The sequence below is a fragment of the Tenrec ecaudatus genome, chromosome 4 (assembly GCF_050624435.1).
Source record: "Tenrec ecaudatus isolate mTenEca1 chromosome 4, mTenEca1.hap1, whole genome shotgun sequence".
Classification (NCBI taxonomy): domain Eukaryota; kingdom Metazoa; phylum Chordata; class Mammalia; order Afrosoricida; family Tenrecidae; genus Tenrec; species Tenrec ecaudatus.
The window spans coordinates 50,575,867-50,599,487 of NC_134533.1; the positions used below are offsets into that span (position 1 = coordinate 50,575,867).

The 23,621-nt window shown below is 49.2% G+C and overlaps 1 protein-coding gene across 2 annotated transcripts; it reads right to left on the reverse strand.

The window, feature by feature from the left end:
• Nucleotides 1-401: 401 nt before the first annotated feature.
• On the reverse strand, nucleotides 402-19,711 carry HTATIP2 (HIV-1 Tat interactive protein 2). 2 transcript variants are annotated; one of them, XM_075545970.1, is made up of 6 exons: nucleotides 19,584-19,711; nucleotides 18,964-19,221; nucleotides 13,707-13,814; nucleotides 5,148-5,285; nucleotides 3,148-3,209; nucleotides 402-1,144 (listed from the first exon to the last, which is right to left on the reverse strand). In XM_075545970.1, exons 2-6 carry the CDS (start codon nucleotides 19,165-19,167, stop codon nucleotides 916-918), a joined length of 741 nt encoding a protein of 246 aa, XP_075402085.1. In that variant the 5' UTR covers nucleotides 19,168-19,221; nucleotides 19,584-19,711; the 3' UTR covers nucleotides 402-915. The 2 variants fall into 2 exon arrangements, with proteins under 2 accessions (XP_075402085.1, XP_075402086.1); XM_075545971.1 differs by lacking the exon at nucleotides 19,584-19,711 and having other exon boundaries at nucleotides 18,964-19,349.
• Nucleotides 19,712-23,621: the final 3,910 nt, after the last annotated feature.

Here is a 23,621-nt window from a genome sequence, read left to right on the forward strand (position 1 = left end):
GCCAAGAGGCAGAGCTAGGTTAGAATCCCGGGTTAGGCTCTGTCACAGCCTAGCTTCAGGTCTTCAACTTTGGGCCCTTGGGCAAGAAAGGCACTTAACCACCCTGCGGCTGCTTGTCCATCTAAGCTGTGGGGCAGTAATAGAACTGCTAAGAATGGAGGGCTAAAGGGCAGGTAACACTTACAGTTGCTGCCACTTAACAAGTGCCAGATACATACCTGCTATGCTTTCATCCCACCGCCCAAATGCATGCATATTACCATTGAGCTTTGGACATGTTTTAATTATCTGTGGCTCCCAAGGCTTGTCCATGTATGGGTACTCTCCTATTTAACTTGCCCCATGTATTATATACCCTCACTAGGGAGAGTCCATTTTTAGCATATACTTGAAAACATAGGTAAAGGCATAATGTTTATTTACACAGTTAAAAAGTTAGCACTGGACCACGTCAGAGACGTGAATGTCCGCAGTTTGAACACAGATACACAGTTACGCTGGGGCTCTGCAGACAAGCGTTTCCAAAGCTGATTTCCCAAACAGTGACTCAGAACCAGCAGCAGAAGGAACATAACAAAACATTCCTTTGCCCAGGCCCCAGAAATTCTGATTCCAAAGGCTTGAGGCAGAGGGTCCTGATTGCTTTTTCAGAAGCTCCCAGGGGTGGGGTGAAGTAAGAATGAGTGAGTGAGTGAGAGAGAGTGAGTGAGAGAGAGAGTGTGTGTGTGTGTGTATGTTTTCAAGGCTTGAAACCACTGAGGATGGGCACAGTCATTTCTGGATTGGATAGGTGGGTGACAGGAGGCTGGGAATAGCAAAGCAACAAAGTAAAAGCACGCTGACTTTTTGGGAGCCTGGGATCCCCGGGTGGTAAAGCTTGCAGTTAAAAGCACGTTCTTGAGAGTCTCGTCCCAGCTATGGTATGAGAGCATCCTCGGCTTTCCCCAGGGCATAGATGGCCTTGTTGTCCAGCAGCTCTGTCTTCTCAGGGCCTTGGGGCCTCACTGCGTTGTTCAGCATGCCTCTCACCACGGTCACCACAGGCACCGAGTGGGCACTGGCCCAGGATTCTGGTAAGAAGCCAAAGATCTTCCTGACCAACCATTCACTGGGGCGAGACTCCTGCCTGTCACATAGGAGGACGCTAAGGAGAGGGAGAAAGGGTGAGTTAACATCCAGTCACAACGGGCATAAGGTTTTATTTGGTGCCTAGAGATTGAAAACATGTATGAGGGGGTACCCAGAAAAACCTGGAATTTCTTTTTTGTTGTTGTTCAAAACTACATATTTAATTTTTTTAAATACAAAACCACCTCATCACCTTCAAAGTACTCTTCATTATACTTAGTACATTTATCAAATCTGCGAGTCCATTCTTGGAAACACTTTTCAAACTCTGTTTGGATGGCTGACAAGCACCTCCCTCGGGGTTCTTCCTTCACCTCTTCTATGCTGTCAAATCGCAGTCCTTTCATGTCCCACTTCATCCGAGGAAACAAAAAGAAGTGGCATGGATCGAGGTCAGGTGTGTGGGGCAACGGAGGCTTGCTGTTTTTTGCCAAAAACTGACACACTGAGATGGCTGTGTGAGCAGGTGCATTGTCATGGTGGCAAAACCAGGTAACCCCTCCCCCCCACATGTGCCACAAATCATGCCTCTTTTGTCCTCCACTGTGATGCAATGTTTTCAGAACCTCTAAACAGAAAGCTTGATTGACAGTCTGACCTGGTGGAACAAACTCCAAATGCACTAGGAGTCGACATTTTTCACCCATTGGGAAGCTGATGGACGTTCACAATGAGGTTTATCATCGATCAACATTTCACCTTGTTTGAAATGAGAAAATCACTTGTATACTTGAGTTTTTCCCATAGCACCGTCCTTGTCAGTTTTGTTCAATATCACAACAGTTTCTGTGGCATTTTTCCCAAGCAGAAAATAAAATTTCACAGTGGCACATTGTTCTCTTAAATCGGCAATCACAAAAAACAAGGTTTGAGTAAAACTGCTTTTCCAAAAAAGTTCACTATTGTGGGATACAGAAGGATTTCTCCCAAGCTGTCTCCCCCAAATATATGCCAAACAGCTGCTTGCAAATGACTATACACTTGGAGGTCATCAGGAGTAGAGCAGGGGTCATTCTCCCTAAGAGCTATCAGCCATCTAGAGCAAGCAGACACCACTATTTATCCCACAACAAGTAGGGCTCACTCCCTTCTGATAAGGATAGTAGTTGTCTATTTCCTTGTAGGAGACCCCAGAGAGGTCTAACCCACCCAAGGATGACCAAGGTTAGGCTGCCATCCTAAATCTAGGATCCGCCCTTCTTGTCACATGTATACCCCCCAATCCCTCCTCTTCCTATTGCGTGTATTTCCCTAGACCACCCCCTCTCATTGCTCTATAACCTATAGCACAGCCCGTTCTTGTGACGTGGGTCCTCACCTGTAATTAGGGGGCTTGCATGTCCCCAGAGAATATAAAAGCCTGGGCTAGCATTAAAGACTCTCCCTCCACGTGGACCATCATGCGGGGCTGAGGTGAGCATGCTACCATGAATTGTGTCTGACTCCATTTATTCCAATACTTCTCTTCTATCTCTCATGCTCTCTATAACTTTACTATGATCTTTACTTATTATCACTGTACAATTGTGCCTACCGGACCCATAATGGTGTGTTAGGGGCTGGCTTCCCCGGACACACTATGACCTGAGAGCACCTTCCCAGGTGACGCCACTGGGTGCACTAACACATAGTGAGTTTCTTGATGCTTGCCTAGTGAAAACACAGTTCCGGTTTTTGGGGGTGCCCCCTGGTATATAGCAGACAGTCAGTACTACCCAGGAATCACAGATGCCCTGAAGATGGCCCTGACATCTACTAGACGTCTATCCCTTTTCTCAAAGTCAAAAAGGTAGGATCTCTCTCCAGCCAGTTTTTCGTATATTAGTTATGTTGTTGTCACCATCTCCTAGGGAAAAGCTTGTTTCTAGGGAGTATACAACGCTGTACTGTTAGCCAGGATGGGTACTTAGAACCTCATCTCTCTTCTGAGGAGTGGCTAGTGGATTCGAACTTCTGGCCTTGCAATTAGCAGCCCAATGGGTAACCCACGATGCCACCAGGGCGCTGAATGCTACTTACCCAGGCCTAAATATGGAGTAACGATCAAACTTTAGTTCTTCAACCTTAGCTTCCACTTCTCCCTGTTAGTGAAAACAAAACAAAAAGCTCCACATTTTTACTATGTAATCAAGATCTGGTTTGGGCAAAATATAAGGGGGAATAACTTGGGGTTCTGAAGTTCATCTGCTCCTGCAGGTCTCAATAGCCAGCAATATTGTTATCTGGACCGCCTACATTCTTACAAGTCTGGAAAGCTAAAGAGGAAATAATTTCATGCTGATATATCATAGAACCCAAACCCACTTCCATCAAGTCGATGCTGACTCGTACAGAGCAGCCCTATAGAACTGCCCCTGTGGGTTTCTGAGGCTGTAACTCTGTTTTCTTCCAAGGCTGTAACTCTAACGGGAGCAGAAAGCCCCATTGTTCTCCTGCAGAGTGGCTGGTGGTTTCAAACTGCTGATCTTGCTTGTGGTTAGCGGCCCGGTGCATAACCACCACGCGACCATGGCTCCTGAGATACAAGGTATGCGGCACTTTAAAAGTGCCGAGGGAGAAGATAAATGGCTGTAAAGCTGGTCTCGTCCTCTCGCTGAACAGAGCGTAAAAGAGAACCGGGGAGGGGAAGTGACACATCCGAGGCTCATCACAGAGGAGCTGCCTCCACGTCAGTTCAGGCCTCATGCTGCAGGCTGGCAGACCTTTTGGGGTTTGTTTTTTTAACTTTGTATTTTTGGTGTACAAGCCACTCTAGTGGGTCAGAAGACCCACACACCATCATTGTTATTCACTTCTTGAGAGCCCCACAGAACTTCCACGGACAATGAGATGATATCTGGATGATGAATTCACGTGCCATGTGTGACACGTGCCATGACTTTGTCCCAGGCGTCTCTGTGCACAGAAATGCCACAGCGAGGCCGGTGGTTCAGTCACACTCCCTCTGCGCTTCTGCTCCTCCTCCACCCGAGCTAGCGTGTTTTTAAAACATCTCTTCCTTAAGCATCGCTGTTTCTGGTGCACTGGGGAGGTGTCCCAGCATCGTCATCACAGCTAAGTTAGAAGACACGGAGCAGAAGCTGGTCGGCCGTCTGTGTAAGGGCTTCCCACTGGAACGGCTGAACGGCCCCTCGGGTTCTGCTTCTCCCTCTGTGGATCTGGGGGGCGCAGAGGGTATTGGGAGGGCTCCGGAAGCGTGAGGACACATGGCCCATCTGCCCACAGCCTCAGTGTGCCTGCAGGGAGTGAGGGGAACCCTCTCTAGTGCTAAAATAAAGGCGGCATGCACGTCATGCAGAGCATCGAATGCACGTGAATTTTTCAGAGAAAAAACACCAGACTTCTCAGGATGTTGACCTGGTACCTAGCAGACTGCTGCTGGCTACATTTCCCCGGATGCCCAGAAAAAGATAAGCTCATTCTCTTCAACCACTTGCGGAAGTCAGAGGAAAAAGTTTTAAGAATTCATGGTTCTTCCAAAGCTAAGATTCCACTCCGAGAGTCAAGGTGAGGCCCACCACATCTCACCCTATTGATTATTAGATAACTAGTTTCCAATGTCTTTCCAATCATTTCTGAATAATAAAAATACCCCTGTAAAAACAGTCCCTGTGGCTAAAGTGTATAACCAAATGTTTACAGTGTAGTTACCACTGAGTTAGCTCCAGCGCAGGGTGACACCACATACACCAGCGTCCCATAATCTGCGGAGGTCGGAGCCCTGGCAATCCGGACAGTTTCCAAGGCTGGCGTTCATGAACCAGTCACCAGGCCTTTCTTCCCTGAGACCTGTTCCACATCCTAATGACACACACGGCCCCCTGATGGGCACGCGGCGGCAGCTGTGCGGGGGGTGGGGGCGAGGGGGAGGGGGGGTGCACGGGCTGGTCTCAAACCCAGCTGTCCTACACGGCCATCAGGAGTTCTGCCACGAACCACCACTGCCCTCTTGTATTATTTAGTGCTGCCAATTAGCAGGGGTCCCCCAGGGCCTAGGAAAGATCAACACGTGTACAAACCTTCACTTGCAGGTACAGAAAACTGCTTGACTTATCGGCCCCTTTAGAGGAGAGCAAGTTGAAGTGTGCGCACCCTCCAGCTTTTGCCAGCTCTGCAGACTTCAGCACATAATCTCGGTCAACGCGGACAAATCCCTCCTGAAGGGGAAAAAGAGGTGTTATGTTCAAAAAGCTGCAAGTTCATCTTCAAGATTACAACTAAGCTTCAGAGGTGGGCCCGGAGCCCTGGGCGGGGGTGGAGGGGGGGTGGAGAGCTAACTAAACTGCATTCAAGCGATGCATGAATGTCAAGCTTAGACTCCGGGAATGGCTCCAAGAATGGTCCAGGACGGACATGCCAGCTCTCGCAGCAGGGCCGGCTGCAGTGGCAAAACAAGGGCAAAGACATTGCAGCACAGCGGCAAGACAAACCCCCGGGGAGCGAAGGTGATGCCAGGAAACTGCTGACATTGCAAATTACATCTCCTGTCTGACCTGCCAGAGCTGCTCGCTCTCTGTTTTCTCTGCCTTTTCAGTGTTAAGTCTAAGGTGGCAGGGTCTCAAATGGCCCAGGCCACTCACTGCCCAGGCACTATGAGAGCAAGGTCTAGAATAAACGCTCATCTTTTTAATTCCCGAATTTTATGCATGCTCTAGAACACACCTTGTGCATGAAGGCACATCACTGATTATTTTAGTTTATTTTGTTGCCGATGCTGATGGGTGCATGATCAGAAATGCACGGAGCTCTTGGCCTAGACTCCGACCAGTGAGAGGAGCAGCAGGCGCGTTCTCCCTGATTCACATCTCAGCATCAGGGCCTGCACAGAAACCTGTGTCTGAAAGAATGAATGAAAGTCCAGTGGCCCTTGAATCTATTACCTGCAGATTCCTTGTAAGCCTTGACCTGAAACCATTCCCTGAAGTCATCTTTAAATGACACGACAATTTAGCCCGTTTAAATCAAGAATATTCACCTGGAGCATGGCCACTTTCAGAGAATTATCTGGAGGAGGTTAAATGGATAGTGGTCTCTGGAAAACACAGCAGAGCACTTCAGGGGGCAGGGAGCCCTATAGGCAGCGACCGGGAGAATGGTGAAGAAGGGCTAGTGGTGTAGCCAGTGTCAGGGCCACACAGTTAAACAATGTTGAATGGATGTATGTTTTGTTGTGTATATTTTCACCAAAGGGTGGGGGTGGGGGGCTCAGTGAAAGGTGAATCAAGTCAGAAGCAAGGAACTAAACAGTGGTAAAGGGAGAGGGGAAGCAAACAATACAACAGAGACACATCTCTAGGACTCAGTGAAAGGACATGGCGTCTTGACCCAGGAAAGTAAATCCCGTGGAGTAATAGCTTCCTGGGGCCACTATAAGCTCTCTCAGAATAAACCATGTTCTCTAACATCAAGTCAATGCTAAGGCATAGCGACTCCCGACCCCCTGTGAATTCCCAAGACTGTAACTGTTTACCAGAATAGAAAGCCCAGTCTTTCCCCTTCAGAGCTGCTGGTGGTTTCAAACTGCCGACCATGCAGATTGAAACCCAGTGAGTAACCACTACACCATCAGGGCTCCAAAAGCCCAAGGCAACTGAGGATAAGTCTACATTCTACTGAAACCAAAACTCTTAGGTAGCTACAATTATATAAATGAGGTCTTACAATGAGGGAGATTCCAAACTGGACGATTGGATGACTGCCCCAGGGATGGCCTTTTTTCTTTGGTCTTTTTTAATAAAAAATTCCTCTACAATAGTTATTGCTCTTACTTTTTCAATTTGTTGTGGCAACACGTAAAGGGACCTTACGAAATACTCCATTGAATCCCCTCCCTGTGTAGATGTGAAGAAGGGTCCAATGAATAGAGGAACTGCAGAGAAGAGACTGGAGACCAACGCATCGAGAGGTAGGGCAACGGGTGGGCTTCGCAGCCCACAGAAAAAAGGCAGAGGCCCAGGGATGGTGGCTGAGGACTGGTACTGCTGTAGACCAAAGACTGCACCCTCCAGTTACATGATCCTGGCTGTGGAAGCCTGTAGTTGCCCTAAGAAGCCCGCGTCACTGCGCGTGTTATCGAAGAATTGTGTGGGACTGTTGCAATGGATTACTGAGCCTAATAGAATAGAGTGCCCTGGGAGGGCCTACTGCCATCGGTAAGAGAAGGAGGGAGGGTGGACCGCTGCCTTGTGGCAGTTGGCCTTGGGCTGGTGTGGAGATGGATTTCCCCTTCTCCCTAGGAAAGCCAGAGAAGGCCAGGTGTGGCCCCTGCCACTTCCTCACTGGTAAGCCCATACACGCAGGTGACTAGGACACTCCTTTGTTGGCTATTGCTCATGTTGTGGCCAAAATATGTGTGTCCTGTTTTTTAGTTCCAGTACTACCTTCTTAAGAGGCTTTATGCAGTCACGGCTGTGTTCATTGCCCCCACATTGAGCGCGGTTGTTTATACACTTCTGACGTGAAATCCTAAACATCTCACGCGCTTTTGTAAATCCGTGTGAAGCAAACTGAGTTTTGTCGTCGGCCCATCCTGACAGAGAGAGTGAGTCTCCGCAGAACCATGCTCCAGACCCGGGTCTTACGTGTGCTGTAAGTTTGCCAGGGAAAACACTCAACCCGTGACAGAAAAATTAAAAATCGAAATCTCTAACGGCTTTTCTTCTACTTCTATTACTTTGCTTCATTCCAATTCACCAGCACCCTGGTTTCCAGAAAAGATTTATTATTTATAGAACTCCATAGTGGACTAATGACACAGCAGACATAGTAGAGTACCGCCTTTAAAAGATGTTTTTGTACATCTGCTTGGAAAGATTCTTCTAGCAGTTTTCTGTTAAAATGCCTTTTTCTTTCATCAGCTAATTTTAAAAAAAAGTGGGGGGCGTGGGTAGGACTCAGCCAATGGAAAGTCTCCAGACCCACGCTGCCTCTCTCGCTTAATCCAGGGCCAGTAAAGGATAATTTGATTAAACTGAGACCCTAATTTATTTGGCTTTAGTTCTGGATCAGTCTCTCTGTAATAGAGTGCTGCCATCTCTGATTGTTTGATGAAAATTAAAGTGACATCAATACCATGGGACTTTTTCAATCTGATTAGTCAGCGGAGGCACATCAATAGCGCCCCAGCCATCAGACGCCCGCGTCCTGCCTTTCACCCACGGCGCTCACAACTGACACCGGCTCCTTGAAGGCCGAGCACCCACGCTGCTGCGGAGACCCCCACGCTTAGCCCATCATCCCAGCTCAATGGGCCCTGGTGACAAGGTGCCCACACCTTTCTCCACCGCGGGTCTCGGGACAAAGCTAAATAGTGTTTTATTAGCAATCAATGGCTGTTAATCCAAAGCGATTTCACAAATCCTCTGAGCCCTCAAGCTGATTATAAATGCGGCGTATTGCCAAGCCCACTAAATTTCGAATCTCACTTCCCGCACCCTGAAGCGTGGCCTTTCCGCTGGTGAATGGGACTCAAAAGCAAAAGGGTCAACAGCTTTCAGGGACCAAGAAATCAGATGCCGGGCATGGGGCCTGTGACTGACTCAGAGAGATCATCCCTCCCTGTTTTCACCCTTTGGGAGCATGGACGGGTCCATTGAGAGATAGAAGGGCGCTATCTTTGAAACCTCATTTAAAAACCAAGAGCGAAACAACAAACAAACTAAAACAAGCCAGGCAATAGCCAAGGAAAACAATTTTTAAAATGCATATTCCCTTATCCATATGACGGGGAGCCCTGGTGACACAGTGACCAGCCTTTGTCGTGAACGGAAAGGCCAGCAGTTCAAACCCACTAGCTGCTCCACGGGAGAAATACGTGTGGCCATTTGCTTCCATAATTACAGCCGTGGAACCCTATGGGGTAGCTCTACTCTGTCCTATAGGGCTGCCGTGAGTCAGAATTGACACAGTGGTAACAAGTTTGGTTTTTGCTTTAACCAAATGCAGGAGGGAAAATGTCTCTTCTGAGTCTTTACGATTCCATAGCCTGTGTTTCCTACTCTGAGCTAGGACTCGGAGCTCATTGTAGAAACTAACTGAAGTCGTTACGACATGCGTCCTTTCCCAGCACCCCTTGAAGAAAGTAAAATGATGAAAAGTAAACTGGGGTGCAACCCGTGGTGACTCCAGGTGTGTCAGAGTAAGGCTCCTCGGGGTTTTCAGAGGTTGGTTTCGGGGAAAGAGATCATCAGGCCTCTCTTCTGAGACACTTGTGGTTGGGCTTGAACCTCCAGCTTTCCAGGTAGCAGCAGAGAGCTTCCCACTGCCACCACCCAGGGGCTCTTCAAGAAAATAACACACCATGCAGCAGACAGGTCCTCCTAGGCTCCATAAGCCAAATCTCTAACTACTCTTATCTTGGTCAAACCCTAGACAGCCAGATCGTTCTTCTGCACCAGTGCCTGTGACCTGGGCGCAGCACTCTGGTCTCAGAAGACCGCGTGCTGGCAGAGCGCAACACCTGCTGCGACGAGCCCCGCAGGTCAGAGGCATCTTTTCCAAGAAAAGAGGATCCATCACTCGTAACTGATCCAACTGAGCCATGTTTCTCCTTCAGATGCTTTCTCCTTCGCTCCCTTTACAACCACACCCTCCAAATTAGCCCAGAAAACACAGATGCTGGCCAACAGCCAATGCTCTAGCCCGAACCCCCCCTTGCTGGCGTCCTGCTCAGAGACCAGGAGTCTGATCTGGGCTACAGAAGGAGCTCTATGCAGACAGTTAGCACCCAAAGCACGCCAGGGCCGATCCCTGCCTCCTCACTCAATGTTTCCCATCGAGGTCACTGCCATTCTGCAGCTGGGAGGGCACGTGATGTCACCTGCCTCCAAGGACAAAGCAGCAGCCACCCACAGAGGCAAAACCGTGCACCCGAGGTCCCATGGACACCTCGTATCCAAAGAAAGCCTAGGTTTTAGGTTTCTTGAGTGAGCCAGACTTCCACTTTACAAAGCCCTTCCTAGACATCAAAGAAACAATATCCCACTGCCATCAATGCTGAATCATCACTGGCTCGACACAGCATTTCTGAGACCATGAAGCTCTACAGGAGCACATCGCCTCATCTTGCTGAATGGCTGGGGCTCTCAGCCACCATTCGTGTAGTGAGCAGCCCAGTCCCTAACCCACAGTGCCAACTAGAGACCCTTAGGGATGAAAACCCAGAACACAACAAAATACCTCGCTGCCATTGATTGAACTCTGATTCACAGTGACCCGATAGGACAGCGTAGAACTGCCCCTCTGGGTTTCCAAGGCTGAAAGCCATCACCGGAGCAGAAAACTTCATCTTTCTCCCACGGGACCCACAGGCATTGCGGCTAGCAGCCCTACAGGTGTCTCACAACAGGAGTGGGCAAGCATCGCCTGGAGAGGATCACACAACATGTGTGTAAATACTGTCGGCTGTGCAGGCCCCAGGCCAGCGTCCCAAGGACTGAACTCTGCCTTCAAGGCACAAACAGAGCACTGCTGTTGCCTGATACAGCCGTACTTACGGACACTGGGGTTTAAATGCCTTATATTTTCTTGTGTCTCCAGTTAATCATCCTGATTTTAAAAAGATACAAACATTCTTGGCTTGCAAGCCATTCACGGCAGGCAGTAGACTGACTGCCTTTGGTCCAGAGGCCACAGTGCACACACCTCTAGGTTAGAAGAGTCCAGCATTAGAATCCACAGCCATGAGACCCTACTGACGCACAGTAAACACAAACAACGCTGAAGCACTGATCACTCCTAATGAAATCCAAGACCCTGGAGCAACAGACAAGTGAATCCTCATCAAACCACCCTAACTCACTCACCACGCCCCTCTCCTAAGAGACAGTGTCCTCTGTGGCTCCTGTGAGTTTGTGCTCTGCACTAAGGGTCAGTGTAGACGTCTTAGCTAAGAGCATGTCAACCCTCACTTCAAGCAAGGTGAGCGCCACCTGGGGCGAAAGTACCTGCCAAACCAGCAGGTGAGGAGGGCTAAGACATCCCAGTGTTTCCTGAATGCAGATCCCAAAAGACCAAGGGTTAGCTGCATCCGAGTCTCAGATCCATCCATGGATCCATCCTCCTAATAAATGGAGACACCAGCCTTCCAACCTCAGCGTTCCTGACACATCCCGCCACAAGGGCCAAGTCAGGAGCCGTGGCATTGACTACGTGCCTGTAGCCAGCGAACATGACAACAAAGATGAGCATCTAACCACCTACTGCTGTGGGAAATGAAGGAAGCCAGAAGCAGCTCTGCAGAAATCTGGGTCTATTCATATTCTCAGGAACACTGGTGGTATAGTGGTTATGTATTGGGCTGCAATCTACATGGTCGGCAGTTCAAAACCACTAGCCGCTTGGAGGGGGGAGCACTGGGTTTTCTACTCCCATAAACAAGTCTCAGAAACCCAGGGTGGGGGTGCGGGTGGGGTGGAATGGGGTGTTTGCTACGACTCAGCATCGACTCCATGGCAGGAAGTTTGTTTATTGCTATCACTGGAAAGGACGCTAACTGCTTCAAGGGTCAGCACACTGAGACAAACCCCCTGAATTCTGAATACAAGTCAGGGTGAGCTTGGAAATCCACAGCAGCCTTCCCTGCAACTCCTTCCCAACAGGAACTGTGACCTTGCCATCTACAGATTGTACCCCATCGAAGTGAGTTTCAGAGGAAAAAGGAAAAACAACTTTCTGAAGGAAGAGTCCATTTACTTTCTGTCACTAAGCTCTTAAGCCATTTCAACCTTAAAGTGGAGGCCCTGGGCGGCTCACCTCAGGGTTGGCAGTTCAAACCCAAACAGTGGTGCTGTCGAAGACAGTCCTGGCGACAGGCATTTGCACAGAGACCAGCCGAGAAGCCCTGAAGCTCAACTCCATCTGCCACACTGCGGTCGCCAGAAGTCCCAGCAGACACAATAGCAACTGGGTTGGCTTTCATTCTGAGACTCTGACTTGGCTTACCTGCCTTAATCCTTAATTACTCATTCATTAGTTTTTATCTTTCAAACTGATTCTGAAGGAGAACATGAAGGTGTTGAGTAGTCCAAAAGTCAGGGAGCCATCCCAATTAAAAAATATATCCTGGAGGGGAAAGGGGGCAAAAATACCCAGTTCTTCTGATTAAAACCACATGACAGAATTTGAATATTTGAATACAACAAAGCCATTTAGACTATTCCCCACCTGGAGCGCTCTCTAATGAGATTTGCCTGTCTGGCAATTCAATGGCTCTATGCCGAATGCAGAGTTTGTCTTTTGCTGAGTCACCAGCAAAACTAGGTTGGCCCCTGAGACAGTGGAACCCAAAGGTACTGCAGCAAAAGTTTCCACGCTTGTGGGGGGCAGACAGCCCCTGGGCCTGTGCCCGGGACGGGAAAGGCTGCACTCGCTGCTGGGCAGCAAAAGGTCCTTCTCCAGCAGCGATGGCATGCTGGTTCCCGGGAGAGCCAAGCTTCTTGGTAGTATACCCTTTCCTCAGCCCAGCTGTGTCCCGGTGGGTTTGTGGAACTACAGAGGGTCTGGACTGCATCTCAGCCTGCCTCTTGGGTTGACCGGAGCCAGGAGTTCTTAACGATGTGTTCCCTGCTGAGGATGATAAATCACTGGTACGTCCCGCTCAGCTGAGTCATGGTCCTGAATATTGAACAGATAAGCTCAGCTCCTGCAAGTACATTCTGCTAGAGGGATAAACGTTAGTGGAGATATAAATGAGAGATCGTAACACTTGTCCAAGGTCGATGTCGTAAGCCAGAGCTTCTAACTTGGTAGTAAACTATGGCTTCTGGACCGGGGCGACTCAGTTGAGAACATCATTAAAAAGAAAATAAAACGTGTGTGACAACATTTCCGCGTCACTTTCGGCTGAATCATCCCAGGGCTGAATCACGGCCTGCGACTGAGTCATTCTGGAGGCTGGCTGAATCGTGCCTCTGTGCTTCGATGTTCTCGCCCAGAAGTTTAAATCTTGGCGTGAAAATAGGTTGAAGCAAATCACTCAAGTGAGAGAACATTTCAAGTTTAAAATATTTACAAAGAAAAAAACAGGATAGAGAGGAAGGGAGCTGACCGCTAACAGCGGGGGGCCAATCACTCTTACTCGGACCCAGTGGATTGTTTTAGGAGTCTCTGAGTGGTGCAAACGCCGCAGGGAAAATTTACGGTTGAGTCTGCCCAAAGGTGCCTCTGAGGAAAGGCCTGGCAATTGATCTATTTCCAAAAATGCAGCCATGGAAAACCATATACCCCACTATTTGGGGTGGCCACAGGCTGGAAGCAGCCTGATGGCAAATGGCAGTGATGATTTGTCTTAGTCAGAAGACACAGAGGACACAGTGCCAGCAGTACTTGCAGGAAAGAGTATATAATTCTCACGATGACGCCAGCTCTCAGGCCTGAACGCTAGGGTCGCCTGAAGGAAAAATGAACAAACCCATCTGTGCTATTCACAGCACAGCAAAGGCTGGAGCCGCACATGGAAGCTTCAGCAACCAGAGCTCATTTACATGTCAGGGCTGCAGCAGGCACAAGGAAAAGGAGCGAGCAAGAAAGGGACCCTGGACATTCACAGGCAGCGAGGAGAGAAGCGGGTCCGTCCTTACCGCGCCGGCTTTTTTTCTGGTGGTACCCAGGCAGCAGAATCCAACGTCGTGGCCTTGGAAGGCAGACGCATAGTCATCCAGCTTTTCAAAGTCCACCACTTCTTGGTTCTAGACAACGAGAACACAGTGGGGTATCACTCACTGTTATTAAAAGACAAAACATGAGGGTCAGCCCCAATCCCAACTACCTGGACAGCCCCCATCCCCCGGAAGAATTCACTTCAGAGGACAGCACTGAAGCTGCAGCTCAGGGAGAGGGACATGTCTGATCAGAGCACACAGGAAGAAATGAAGGGAGAGGACGAGAGTGTGGAGCACACCCTGGCCCACCAAGCTCTGAGGACGATTTTCCTGCTCAGAGCAGCCAATGCACAGAGAGAACCATAGGGCCAGCACACCACGAGACAGGATGTCCCTCACTGCCCCATAGCGCTACGGGGGACCACAATGGAGACACAGTATGGGAATTGTGCTTGATCTGACCCCATCACACTGAGGCGAAACACTAAGGGCGTGCAACAGAACAGCAAGGGGAACAGAGCAATGAAGTCCCCAAAGAATACCAAAAATAAACTTTGGGGCCAGGGCATGGTGCCCCATCAGACCAGAAAACACTCCTAAAGGTCAACAAGCAGACCTTGAACTATTTACAGGCTTTTCTCTTTTTTTGTCATTGATTTTTGTTGTTGTTTGGTTTTTCTGTCTTGCTTTTAGTGCGGATTATCTCTGCAGGTCTATCTAGATAATATGGGTGGGATATAAACAATGTGGAAGAGAAAATAATGGGGCTGATGGTTCTTGGGAGACGTGGGAGAGCGGGAGGCTGGGGAAAGGAAGTGGGTGTTAACAAACCCAAGGATTTGGGAACAATAAGTAACCAAAAATCGATGGCGAGGAGGGTGTGGGAGGCCTGGTGGGGCGTGACCAAGAGCAATGTAACCGATAAGAATTACTGAAACCCAAATGAAGGCTAAACGTGATAGTGGGACAAGAAGAAAGTGAAAGGAAATAGAGGAAAGAACTAGGAAGCAAAGGGCATTTATACAGGTCTAAATATAGGCAATTATATATGTAAATATATTTATATATGATGATGGGGAAATAGATCTATGTAGTACATTTATTTGTAGGTTTAGTATTTTTTTAAAATATATTTGATTAGGAACTCATACAACTCTTATCACAATCCATACATACATCAATTGTGTAAAGCACATCTGTACATTCTTGCCTGTAGGTTTAGTATTAAGGACATTGGGCCTCCACTCAAGTACTCCCTCAATGCAAGAACACTTTGTTCTATTAACCTGGCATTCCATGATGCTCACCTTCCCGACACCATGGCTGAAAACAAAGCGGGTGCATAGCAAATGTGGTGAAGAAAGCTGATGGTGCCCAGCTATCAAAAGATAAAGCATCTGGGGTCTTAAAGGCTTGAAGATAAACAAGTGGCCATTTAGCTTAGAAGCAACAAAGCCCACATGGAAGAAGCACACCAGCCTGTGTGATCAAGAGGTATCGAAGGGATCAGGTATCAGGCATCAGGCATCAAAGACCCAGAACATAAAATCATATCAGTGTGAATGAGGGAAAGTGCATAGTGGAGACCCAAAGCCCATCTGTAGACAACTGGACATCCCCTTACAGAAGAGTCTCAGGGAGGAGATGAGCCAGTCAGGGTGCAGTGTAGCAATGATGAAACAAACAACTTTCCTCTAGTTCTTTACTGCTTCCTGCCCCCCGCCCACTATCATGATCCCAATTCTACCTTACAAATCTGGCTAGACCAGAGCATGTACATGGGTACAGATAAGAGCTAGAAACACAGGGACTCCAGGACAGATAAAGCCCTCAGGACCAATAATGAGACTAGAGATACCAGGAAGGGAAGGGAAAGGTGAGGGGACATAGGGGAGCCAATCACAATGATCTATATATAACCTCGTCCCTGGGGGACAGAAAACAGAAAAGTAGGTGAAGGAAGACATTGGACAGTGTAAGACATGAAAAATAATAATAATTTATAAATTATCAAGGGTTCATGATGGAGGGTGGGAGGGGAGAAATGAGCTGATATCAAGGGCTCAAGTAGAAAGAAAATGTTTTGAGAATGATGATGGCAACAAATGTACAGATGTGCTTGACACAATGGATGGATGGATGGATTGTGATTAGACTTGTACGAGCCCCCAGTAAAATGATTAAAAAATAAAAAAGACAAAACATTCCTCTAGATTTCAAGAATAAATTACAGGACCATAGTCGGGTCCCTATGATCTTTTTTAGTTTGTTTTTGTTTCATGTTGTACCTTTAATGGTGGTGGTATAGATGAAAGTTTATAGAGCAAATTCATTTCCCATGCAATAATGTATACACACTTTGTCTAATGACATTAGATGCAACATCTTCAAGGTCACAGTGACCTATCCCCTTCCTAGGGTCCCCCGTTTCCATGAACCCTTCCATCCCGCCCCTTAATGCCTCAGAGTTTTTGGTTGTTGGCAAGCACTGCCCAACGTTTGCTTCAATGTTCCGAGTACTTTGCTCACAGGTGTTCTTGTTCACTTTGAAGGCCCATCTACTGTTAGGTGGAAAAGGGATCCCCAGTGGTAGGTTCAGCTCCAGGTTTGTCGAAGGGCCATAGTCCCAGGGGTTCCACCGGTCTCTATCAAACCAGTAAGTGTGATCTTTTTATGATTTCAGATGTTGTTCTACATCATTTCCTCCGTTCTACCCAGGACCTCCTTATGATGGCCTCAATCAGAGCAGTCAGTCATGGAAGCTGAACACTATCTCGTTCTTCTCGTCTCGGGTCAGTGGAGGAGCCCTGTGGCGTGGCGTGGTGGGTTATGCATCTTGCTGCTAACTGTAAGGTCAGCAGTTTGAATCAACTGGCTGTCCCACAGGAGAAAGAGGGGGCTATCTGCTCCGATAAAGATTGATCATGAGTCAGACCATCTATGAGTTGGAATTAACTGAGCTGGAATGGACTTGGAGACCGTGAGTGTGTGGTTCATGTGGTCCAGCAGCACTGTTCCTGTCAGTCTATGATTTTCTTCACAATTCTTTGTCTGAATGGGTGGACAGACTATCTTGGGACACTACAGCCTTGGGCCATTCACTCAAGCCCTATGTTTTCTTTGCCCATCCACTCCACAGCAGAGTTATCAATGAATCTGAAAATGTTACAAGGTTATTCATCTAATGCCAAAGGAAAAGGGTCTACTCATCATGTTCTCCCACCAAAAACGATTCATATGAATTCAAAGTCAAAACAGATCTGTGGTACGTAGAGTGGAACTACGGGTGATCCCAGTTCCTAAGTTACACTGAAATATAAATATCTCTATATAAAAAGATAAAAAACCTTTTAATATCTGACCAGGAAGATGCCAACATGGCATACTGTGGGAGCAGGAGAGAGTGTTTGGAATGTCAGACACTTAGGTTCAAAATTGGCCTTACCACGTAAAGCCACATAATCAGGGCAAAGTCTTCTATCAAATGCCTCAGTTTCCCAAGTGTGAAACAGGTGATCATTTTCCCTTCAGTCCAATCCATGGACCATCTACAGTAGAATCTGCCAGAAGGTATCAGTATTTCTGAATCAGAAGTTGCAATTCTAACAGAGCTTCATGCACACTGAGATTGACGGGTCTTTACCTAACCTTACACGATTTTAGGAGGGAAGCATACAGAAGACAGTTTTCAAGAGGTTCCCGCCCCCCAGGAGATGAAATGAGAGGTGGCATTCCTTCTCTACCATCACCTCTTGTTGAGGCATTCCCTGACACCAGACCCAACGCCGGAGGAAGATACCTCTCTCACTGAGTGCCTGGTCACAAGCTATGCCACTCAAACCTGACGCTCAAAACACAGAACTCCGGTGCACTTGCTGATGATCCGGAAAAGCCAGATTAGAAGAACAACAAATTATTTCCTCCACAGGCAAATCCCGATGGGCCAAAGACATAGGAAGAAAATGACCTGGACACAGACCTGCAGAAAACACCAACCATTTGTTTTGCTACAACATTCTTCTTCTGAAACCTTTGGGGCCAAATTCAATCGTTGCAACATCCCAGGATCACGCCATCTTTTGGGATGTGCTGCAGCGCACAGAGAACTGCTGAACTGGAGAAAGGCATTGACAGGAAGCTCAGGCTCCGCTGCTAATAGAAAAGGTTGGAGGCTTGAGTTTACCCAGAGGCGCCTTAGAAGAAAGGCCTGGTGATCTACTTCTAAAAAAAATCTGCCATTAACAAGCCTGCGGAGCACAGTTGCACTTTGATACATACCGTGCATCTGTGTCAACTCAAGGACAACTGGCTTTCTGTGAATAGGACGTTATGTGATTTGGACACTGTGTGATCATATGTTTGGGGACGGGGCAGTGTCAGGCATGACCTCTTTCCCAGAGGCTGCTGTGGGTCATATGGCTTGGGCAACTTCTATTGTGGAAGCCTCAGGTCCAGCCTCGCTGTGTCTGCCTTCTCTGCTAAGCCAGCCACAGAGCAGCTCACCTGTGAGAACCTGCCTGACAGGTCAGTGTGGGCCAAGGAGGCTAAGGGTGGATGTGCCATGGTTAGCGTGGGTAGGGTGCCTGGCGCTCACACCTTTCCACTGTTGCTCTAGAAGGCCACACCAGGCAAAAAGTGGAGACTAGACCCACTGAGTCACAGGAGCCAAGGGGGCTGGGGTTGGGAGTTTGGGCCTGGGCCTCCATCACTGCAGATTAGGTAGCTTCCAGACTGTGCAGAGCAGCTGGGTAGAAGTCCACCATCCTGGCCCCCAGACGCCTGGATGCCTGCTCCACACACATATAAGAGGCCCGACATTGCCTGCCCTTAAGAACACCTATGTTCTAGTTACAAGCAGAAATCCTGGGAAGTCAGCAGGGCAAATTCTCCTGAGGAACCCACCTCGCAAGGTCACCTCTCCCACATCTGCATTTTCAGGTCCACAGGCATGAGTGGGCAGAGCACAGAGAAACAAGTGGTTGGGCAAAGGGCCAAAGCTTATAGGCCTGACTACCATCAGGATGGGTGGTCTTGAAAGCCATGCTGTTCCCTGTGAATACCCGGCCCTTTCTGAAGGGCCTATCTAGGCTGCCCAGACAGTCGTGGCTCCAGCTGCTGCCAGTTTCAGGTCTCACGGGCCAGATCCTGACACCTGGCCACACCTCCACCACTGGTCTTCACGGATGAGGGGCGTTCACCTGCAGAGTGAACGGTGGCTTCCCGCTCAAACACTCACCACATTCTTATAGGCTTCGTCCTGGAAGGGGAGCGTCCTCCGGCCTATGAGCGTGACTTTGGAAAACAGGCGTTGTTCCAAGATTTCTTTCAGGAGCACTTTGCCGGTTTCCCCGCTGGCGCCCAGAATAAAGACGGACTTATTCTGCATCCTAAACTCTTCCCGAAGCTTAGGGAGCGCTTCTTCCATGATGGCTTCGGTCATGGGCAGGTGCCGGTCTTAGGAAGCTTCCCCCAGGGGAACAGGCTGCTGGGTGATCTGTTTGGGAGGAAGGTGATGTTATTCTCTGCGCTCTGTTGTCCTCCACAGTCGCCAGGAGAAAGTGCCCAGTCACCGCGACGGGGCGGGGCACCCAGTCCTCCAACCCCCACTGCCCAGGAAACGGCGGGCAGGAGGCACAGGTGCCAGACACGGCGGGGACCACGAGGTCCCGTTCCCCGCCGAGGCCCCGATTTAAAAGCTCATCAGGGCCCCTCCCGTGCTCAGCCCCCGTGCCCCCAACAGCGGGACACCCCGACCCCCGCATCCTCGCATCGCAGTGCAGGCGGGGCCGTCACCCACACGCCGCCGCCGCCGCCACTCGCAGCCCCGCGGCCCTCGCCCCTCGGCCCTCGGCCCACCTGCTGGGCGCACGAAGCCCGGGCGCCGGCGCCCACCCTAGACTTCCGGGTGCCGGCGCCGCCCCGCCCAGGGAGGCGGGGCCCGGCGCGAGTGCGCGCGGCAGGCGGGCGCGGCCCCGGGCCGTGGGAACACGTACTCGGCGGCGCCGGGTGAAGGGTTCGCGGCGCGGGTCCCTCCTAGATGTTGGGCATGGCCTGAAAGCTGGCTCGCCCTCCAGCGGCCTACAGCGGCCTTCGAACTGCACGCAAACCAAAGCAAACTCTCTGCGCTCGAGCCCAGGCCGCCGCCCCGAGAGCCTGTGGAGCAGGGCAGAGCTGCAACCTGTACAGCAGGGCCTGGGCCTGCATGCACCTGGCCTCAGTGAGAGCGCTTCTCCAGACTGGGCCTGCATGCACCTGGCCTCACTCAGAGCGCTTCTACAGACTGACCTGCTTGGGAACCCTAGACCTGGGCTATCAGCGGTCTGCCCTCATTCTCTTACATGACATGTCCCTCCCACCTAAACACCCAAAGCAGAAGGAAACAAAAGCTGAGCCGTGGAGTGGGGGTGGTTACGCATGGGACTAACAAGGCCAGCTTCACACTCCTCCGGAGCTCCACCGGACTGTCTGCTCCCATCAAGAGCCTGTCTGACCACAAGGTGCAGAAGGGACCAGTGATCAGACATCGAAGAACTAAAAATCATTTCAATCGGTGCCCACTTCCCTGATATGATCAATGAAGATAAACGTGTGCATAAGCAAATGTGGTGAGAAAGCAGATGGTGCCCAGCTATCAAAAGATATAGCGTCTGGGGTCTTAAAGGCTCGAAGATAAACAAGTGGCCATCTAGCTGAGAAGCAACAAAGCCCACATGGAAGAAACACACCAAACTGTGTGACCACAAGCTGTCGAAGGGATCAGGTAGCAAGCATCAAGGAACAAAAATCATATCATTGAAAATGTGGGTGAGTGCAGAGTGGAGACTCAAAGCCCAATGGTAGTCAACCAGACACCCCTTACTGAAGGGTTGTGGGGAGGAGATGAGCCAGTCAGGGTGCAGGGTAGCAACGATGAAACATATAACTTTCCTCTAGTTCCTAAATACTTCCTCCCCCCTACTATCATGATCCCAATTCTACCTTACAAATCTGGCTACACCAGAGCATGTACATAGGCACAGGTAGCAACTGGAAACACAGGGAATCCAGGACAGATGACTCCTTCAGGACCAGTGGTGAGAGTGGCGATGCCTGGAGGGTGGAGAGAATATGGGGTGGAAAGGGGGAGCTGATTACAAGAATCTACGTATAGCCTCCTCCCTGGGGGATGGACAGCAGAGAAGAAGGCGGGGAGAGACATCAGACAGTGTAATATATGACAAAATAATAATAATTTATGAATGATGAAGGGTAGGGGGAAGTGGGGAGGGAGGGGAGAAATGAGCAGCAGATATTAAGGGTTCAAGTAGAAGGCAAATGTTCTGAGAATTATGATGCCAACAAATGTACATATGTTCTTGACACAATGGATATATGTATGCATTGTGATAAGAATTGTATGAGCCCACAATAAAATGATTTTAAAAAAAAGGAACTGCAATCTAGGCAGCTCATGGGACACTCCCCCTCCCCCTCCCTGAAAGGGTCCCTGCGGTGAGATTGGTTTTTGGTTTGCCCCTTAGCTGATTAGCCCTGGTGGCCTAATGGGCTACCGTTCCTGCAAGCTCAGGGGAAAGATGAGGCTTTCGACACTTGTAACACCTTGCAGTCTTAGAAACTGCCCTGTTCTTTGCTGTCCGAGAGGGCACTGTGAGTCGGAATAGACTTGAAGGTGAGTCTGCCTGTCTTCCCTCTTGTGGGTGTACAAGAGCTTAAATTCTGAGTACTGGGCCTGCAGAAGGCTGTGGCAATGGTTAACAGGGAAAGCTCAAACCCCGTCTGTAGAGTCCCCACATGGATGAAGCCTCCATCAAATTCCTTTTGCCCACAAACCAGGAATGTGGACAGCCCTGTCCGCAGGCAGAGCTCAGAAGGGGATTATCTCAACCCCTAGCCAGCCCAGGGTGGGCCAGTCTCCCTTAGGGGCTTGGCTGGGCGTATCTTTGATGTTGTTAGATGCTGTTCCCACCCAGAGTAACCTTATGCACAACAGAAGGAAGCACGGCCAGGTCCCGGGCCATCCTCACCATCGTTCCTGTGCCTGAGCCCATCTTTGCAGCCACAGGGTCAGTCCATCTCCTTGAGGGGCTTTCTCTCTCCTCTGCCACTCTACCCTACGGAATATGCTGTCCTCCTCCAGGGACCGGTCTCTCCTGACAGCAGGTCCAAAGCGTGGAGGACGGAGTCTCGCCATCCTTGCCTCGAAGGGGCATTTTACCAAGACAGATGGATAGGACACAGTATGACAAACTGACAGACAAGTGGTGGTGACTCCTTGATGGAAATTGCCATATTTGTGTGAAATAAGCACGAGCCATGCCCTAACTGCCTGAATCTTGTTAGCCCTTTTGTGTAGCATCATGCATGTGTCCCAATCACGGTCCCATTTCCATTTCTTCAGTTCTCCTTGCAACTGTGATGTACTGAGCTGCCACCAATCATGTGTCCACCATGTGACCTCCTCCCTGGGAGATGGATGGCAGAGAAGGGGCGGAAGGGAGACTCCGGATAGGGCAAGATATGATTATCAAGGCCTCATGAGGGAGGGGGGAGCAGGGAGGGAGGGGGAAAAAAAGAGGACCTGATGCAGAGGGCTTAAGTGGAGAGAAAATGCTTTGAGAGTGATTAGGGCAAAGAATGTACGGATGTGTGTTATACAATTGATGTATGTATATGTGTGGATTGAGATAAGAGTTGTATGAGCCCCTAATAAAATGTTTTTTAAAAAATCATGTGTCCATGACCGTTTCCTTTGCCCTCTCATGTCTAATTTTAAACTGTTGGTTCTCTGTTAAGAGCCTTGCTGGTGTAATAGGCTACATGTTGGGCTGCTAACTGTACAGTCAGCAGTTCAAAACCACCAACTGCTCCCAGGAGAAAGATGAGGCTTTCCACTCCTATAAAGATTTACAACCTTGGAAATCCACTGGAGCAGGTCTACTCTGTCCTGTAGGGTCTTGTGGAACTGCTGGGTAGATTCAAACCACCAACCTCTGTTGGCAGCTGAACGCTTAACCATTGCACCTCCAGGGTTTCTTAGTCTTGTTTTAGGGAATCCCCAAATAAGTGGGAGGCAGTGCCCCTACCTCCCATTCTGGAAGCCAAGTGAGATAGAGTTCCCTGACTAACTCCTTGGAAGTTAGTATGCAAGTGAAGCCTCCTCTTCCAGATGTGGCAGAGACTCAACGAGTACCCAGGGGAATAACGAAAAGTCTGAGCTAGAATTCAGCAGCCAAGAAATCAAGCAACTTATGCTTCAAATGACCTCATTGATGTGCTCAACCGGTGAAAATGTCCCCTTGCAGACTAAGGTGTACCTGACCCATGCCATTGTATTGTAATTGCCTCATATACATTCGAAAACTGTACAAGGAAAGAGGAAGCACTGATACTTCTGAATAATGATGCTTGTAAAAATTATTGAATGTATCCTCAACTCCCAGAACAAACAAATCTCTCTTGGAAGAAGTACAGCCAGAATGCTTCTGAGAAGTGAGTGAGGATGCTGACACTTGGTCTCGTGTACTTTGGGCCATGCTTGCAAGAGGAACCAATTCCCAAAGAAGGACACCATGCTGGATACAATAGAGGGTCTGCAAATAAGACGAGGACCCTTAATGAGATGCATGGGTCCATGAGTGACAATGAGGACCAGCCAGTGTTTTATTCTGCTGTAAGTAGGGTCACTATGAATCAGAACTGACTAGACAAGTGATTTTCAACCTTCCTAATGCTACCACCCTTTGTTACAGTTCCTCTTGCTGTGGTGACCCCCCCTCAACCATAAAATTACTTTTGTTGTTACTTCATAACTGGAATTTTGCTGCTGTTATGACTCGGGTGACCCCTGTGAAAGGGTCATTCGACCCCCAAAGGGGTCGAGACCCACAGGTTGAG

Excerpts from the sequence above, each read along its gene's own strand:
- HTATIP2 (XM_075545970.1), bottom strand. The coding sequence starts at position 19,167 with ATGACCGAAGCCATCATGGAAGAAGCGCTCCCTAAGCTTCGGGAAGAG. Across the intron at positions 13,815-18,963 it reads ACGAAGCCTATAAGAATGTG|AACCAAGAAGTGGTGGACTT; the intron begins GTGAGTGTTTGA and ends CTCGTTGTCTAG. Across the intron at positions 1,145-3,147 it reads TACTCCATATTTAGGCCTGG|CGTCCTCCTATGTGACAGGC; the intron begins GTAAGTAGCATT and ends CCCTCTCCTTAG.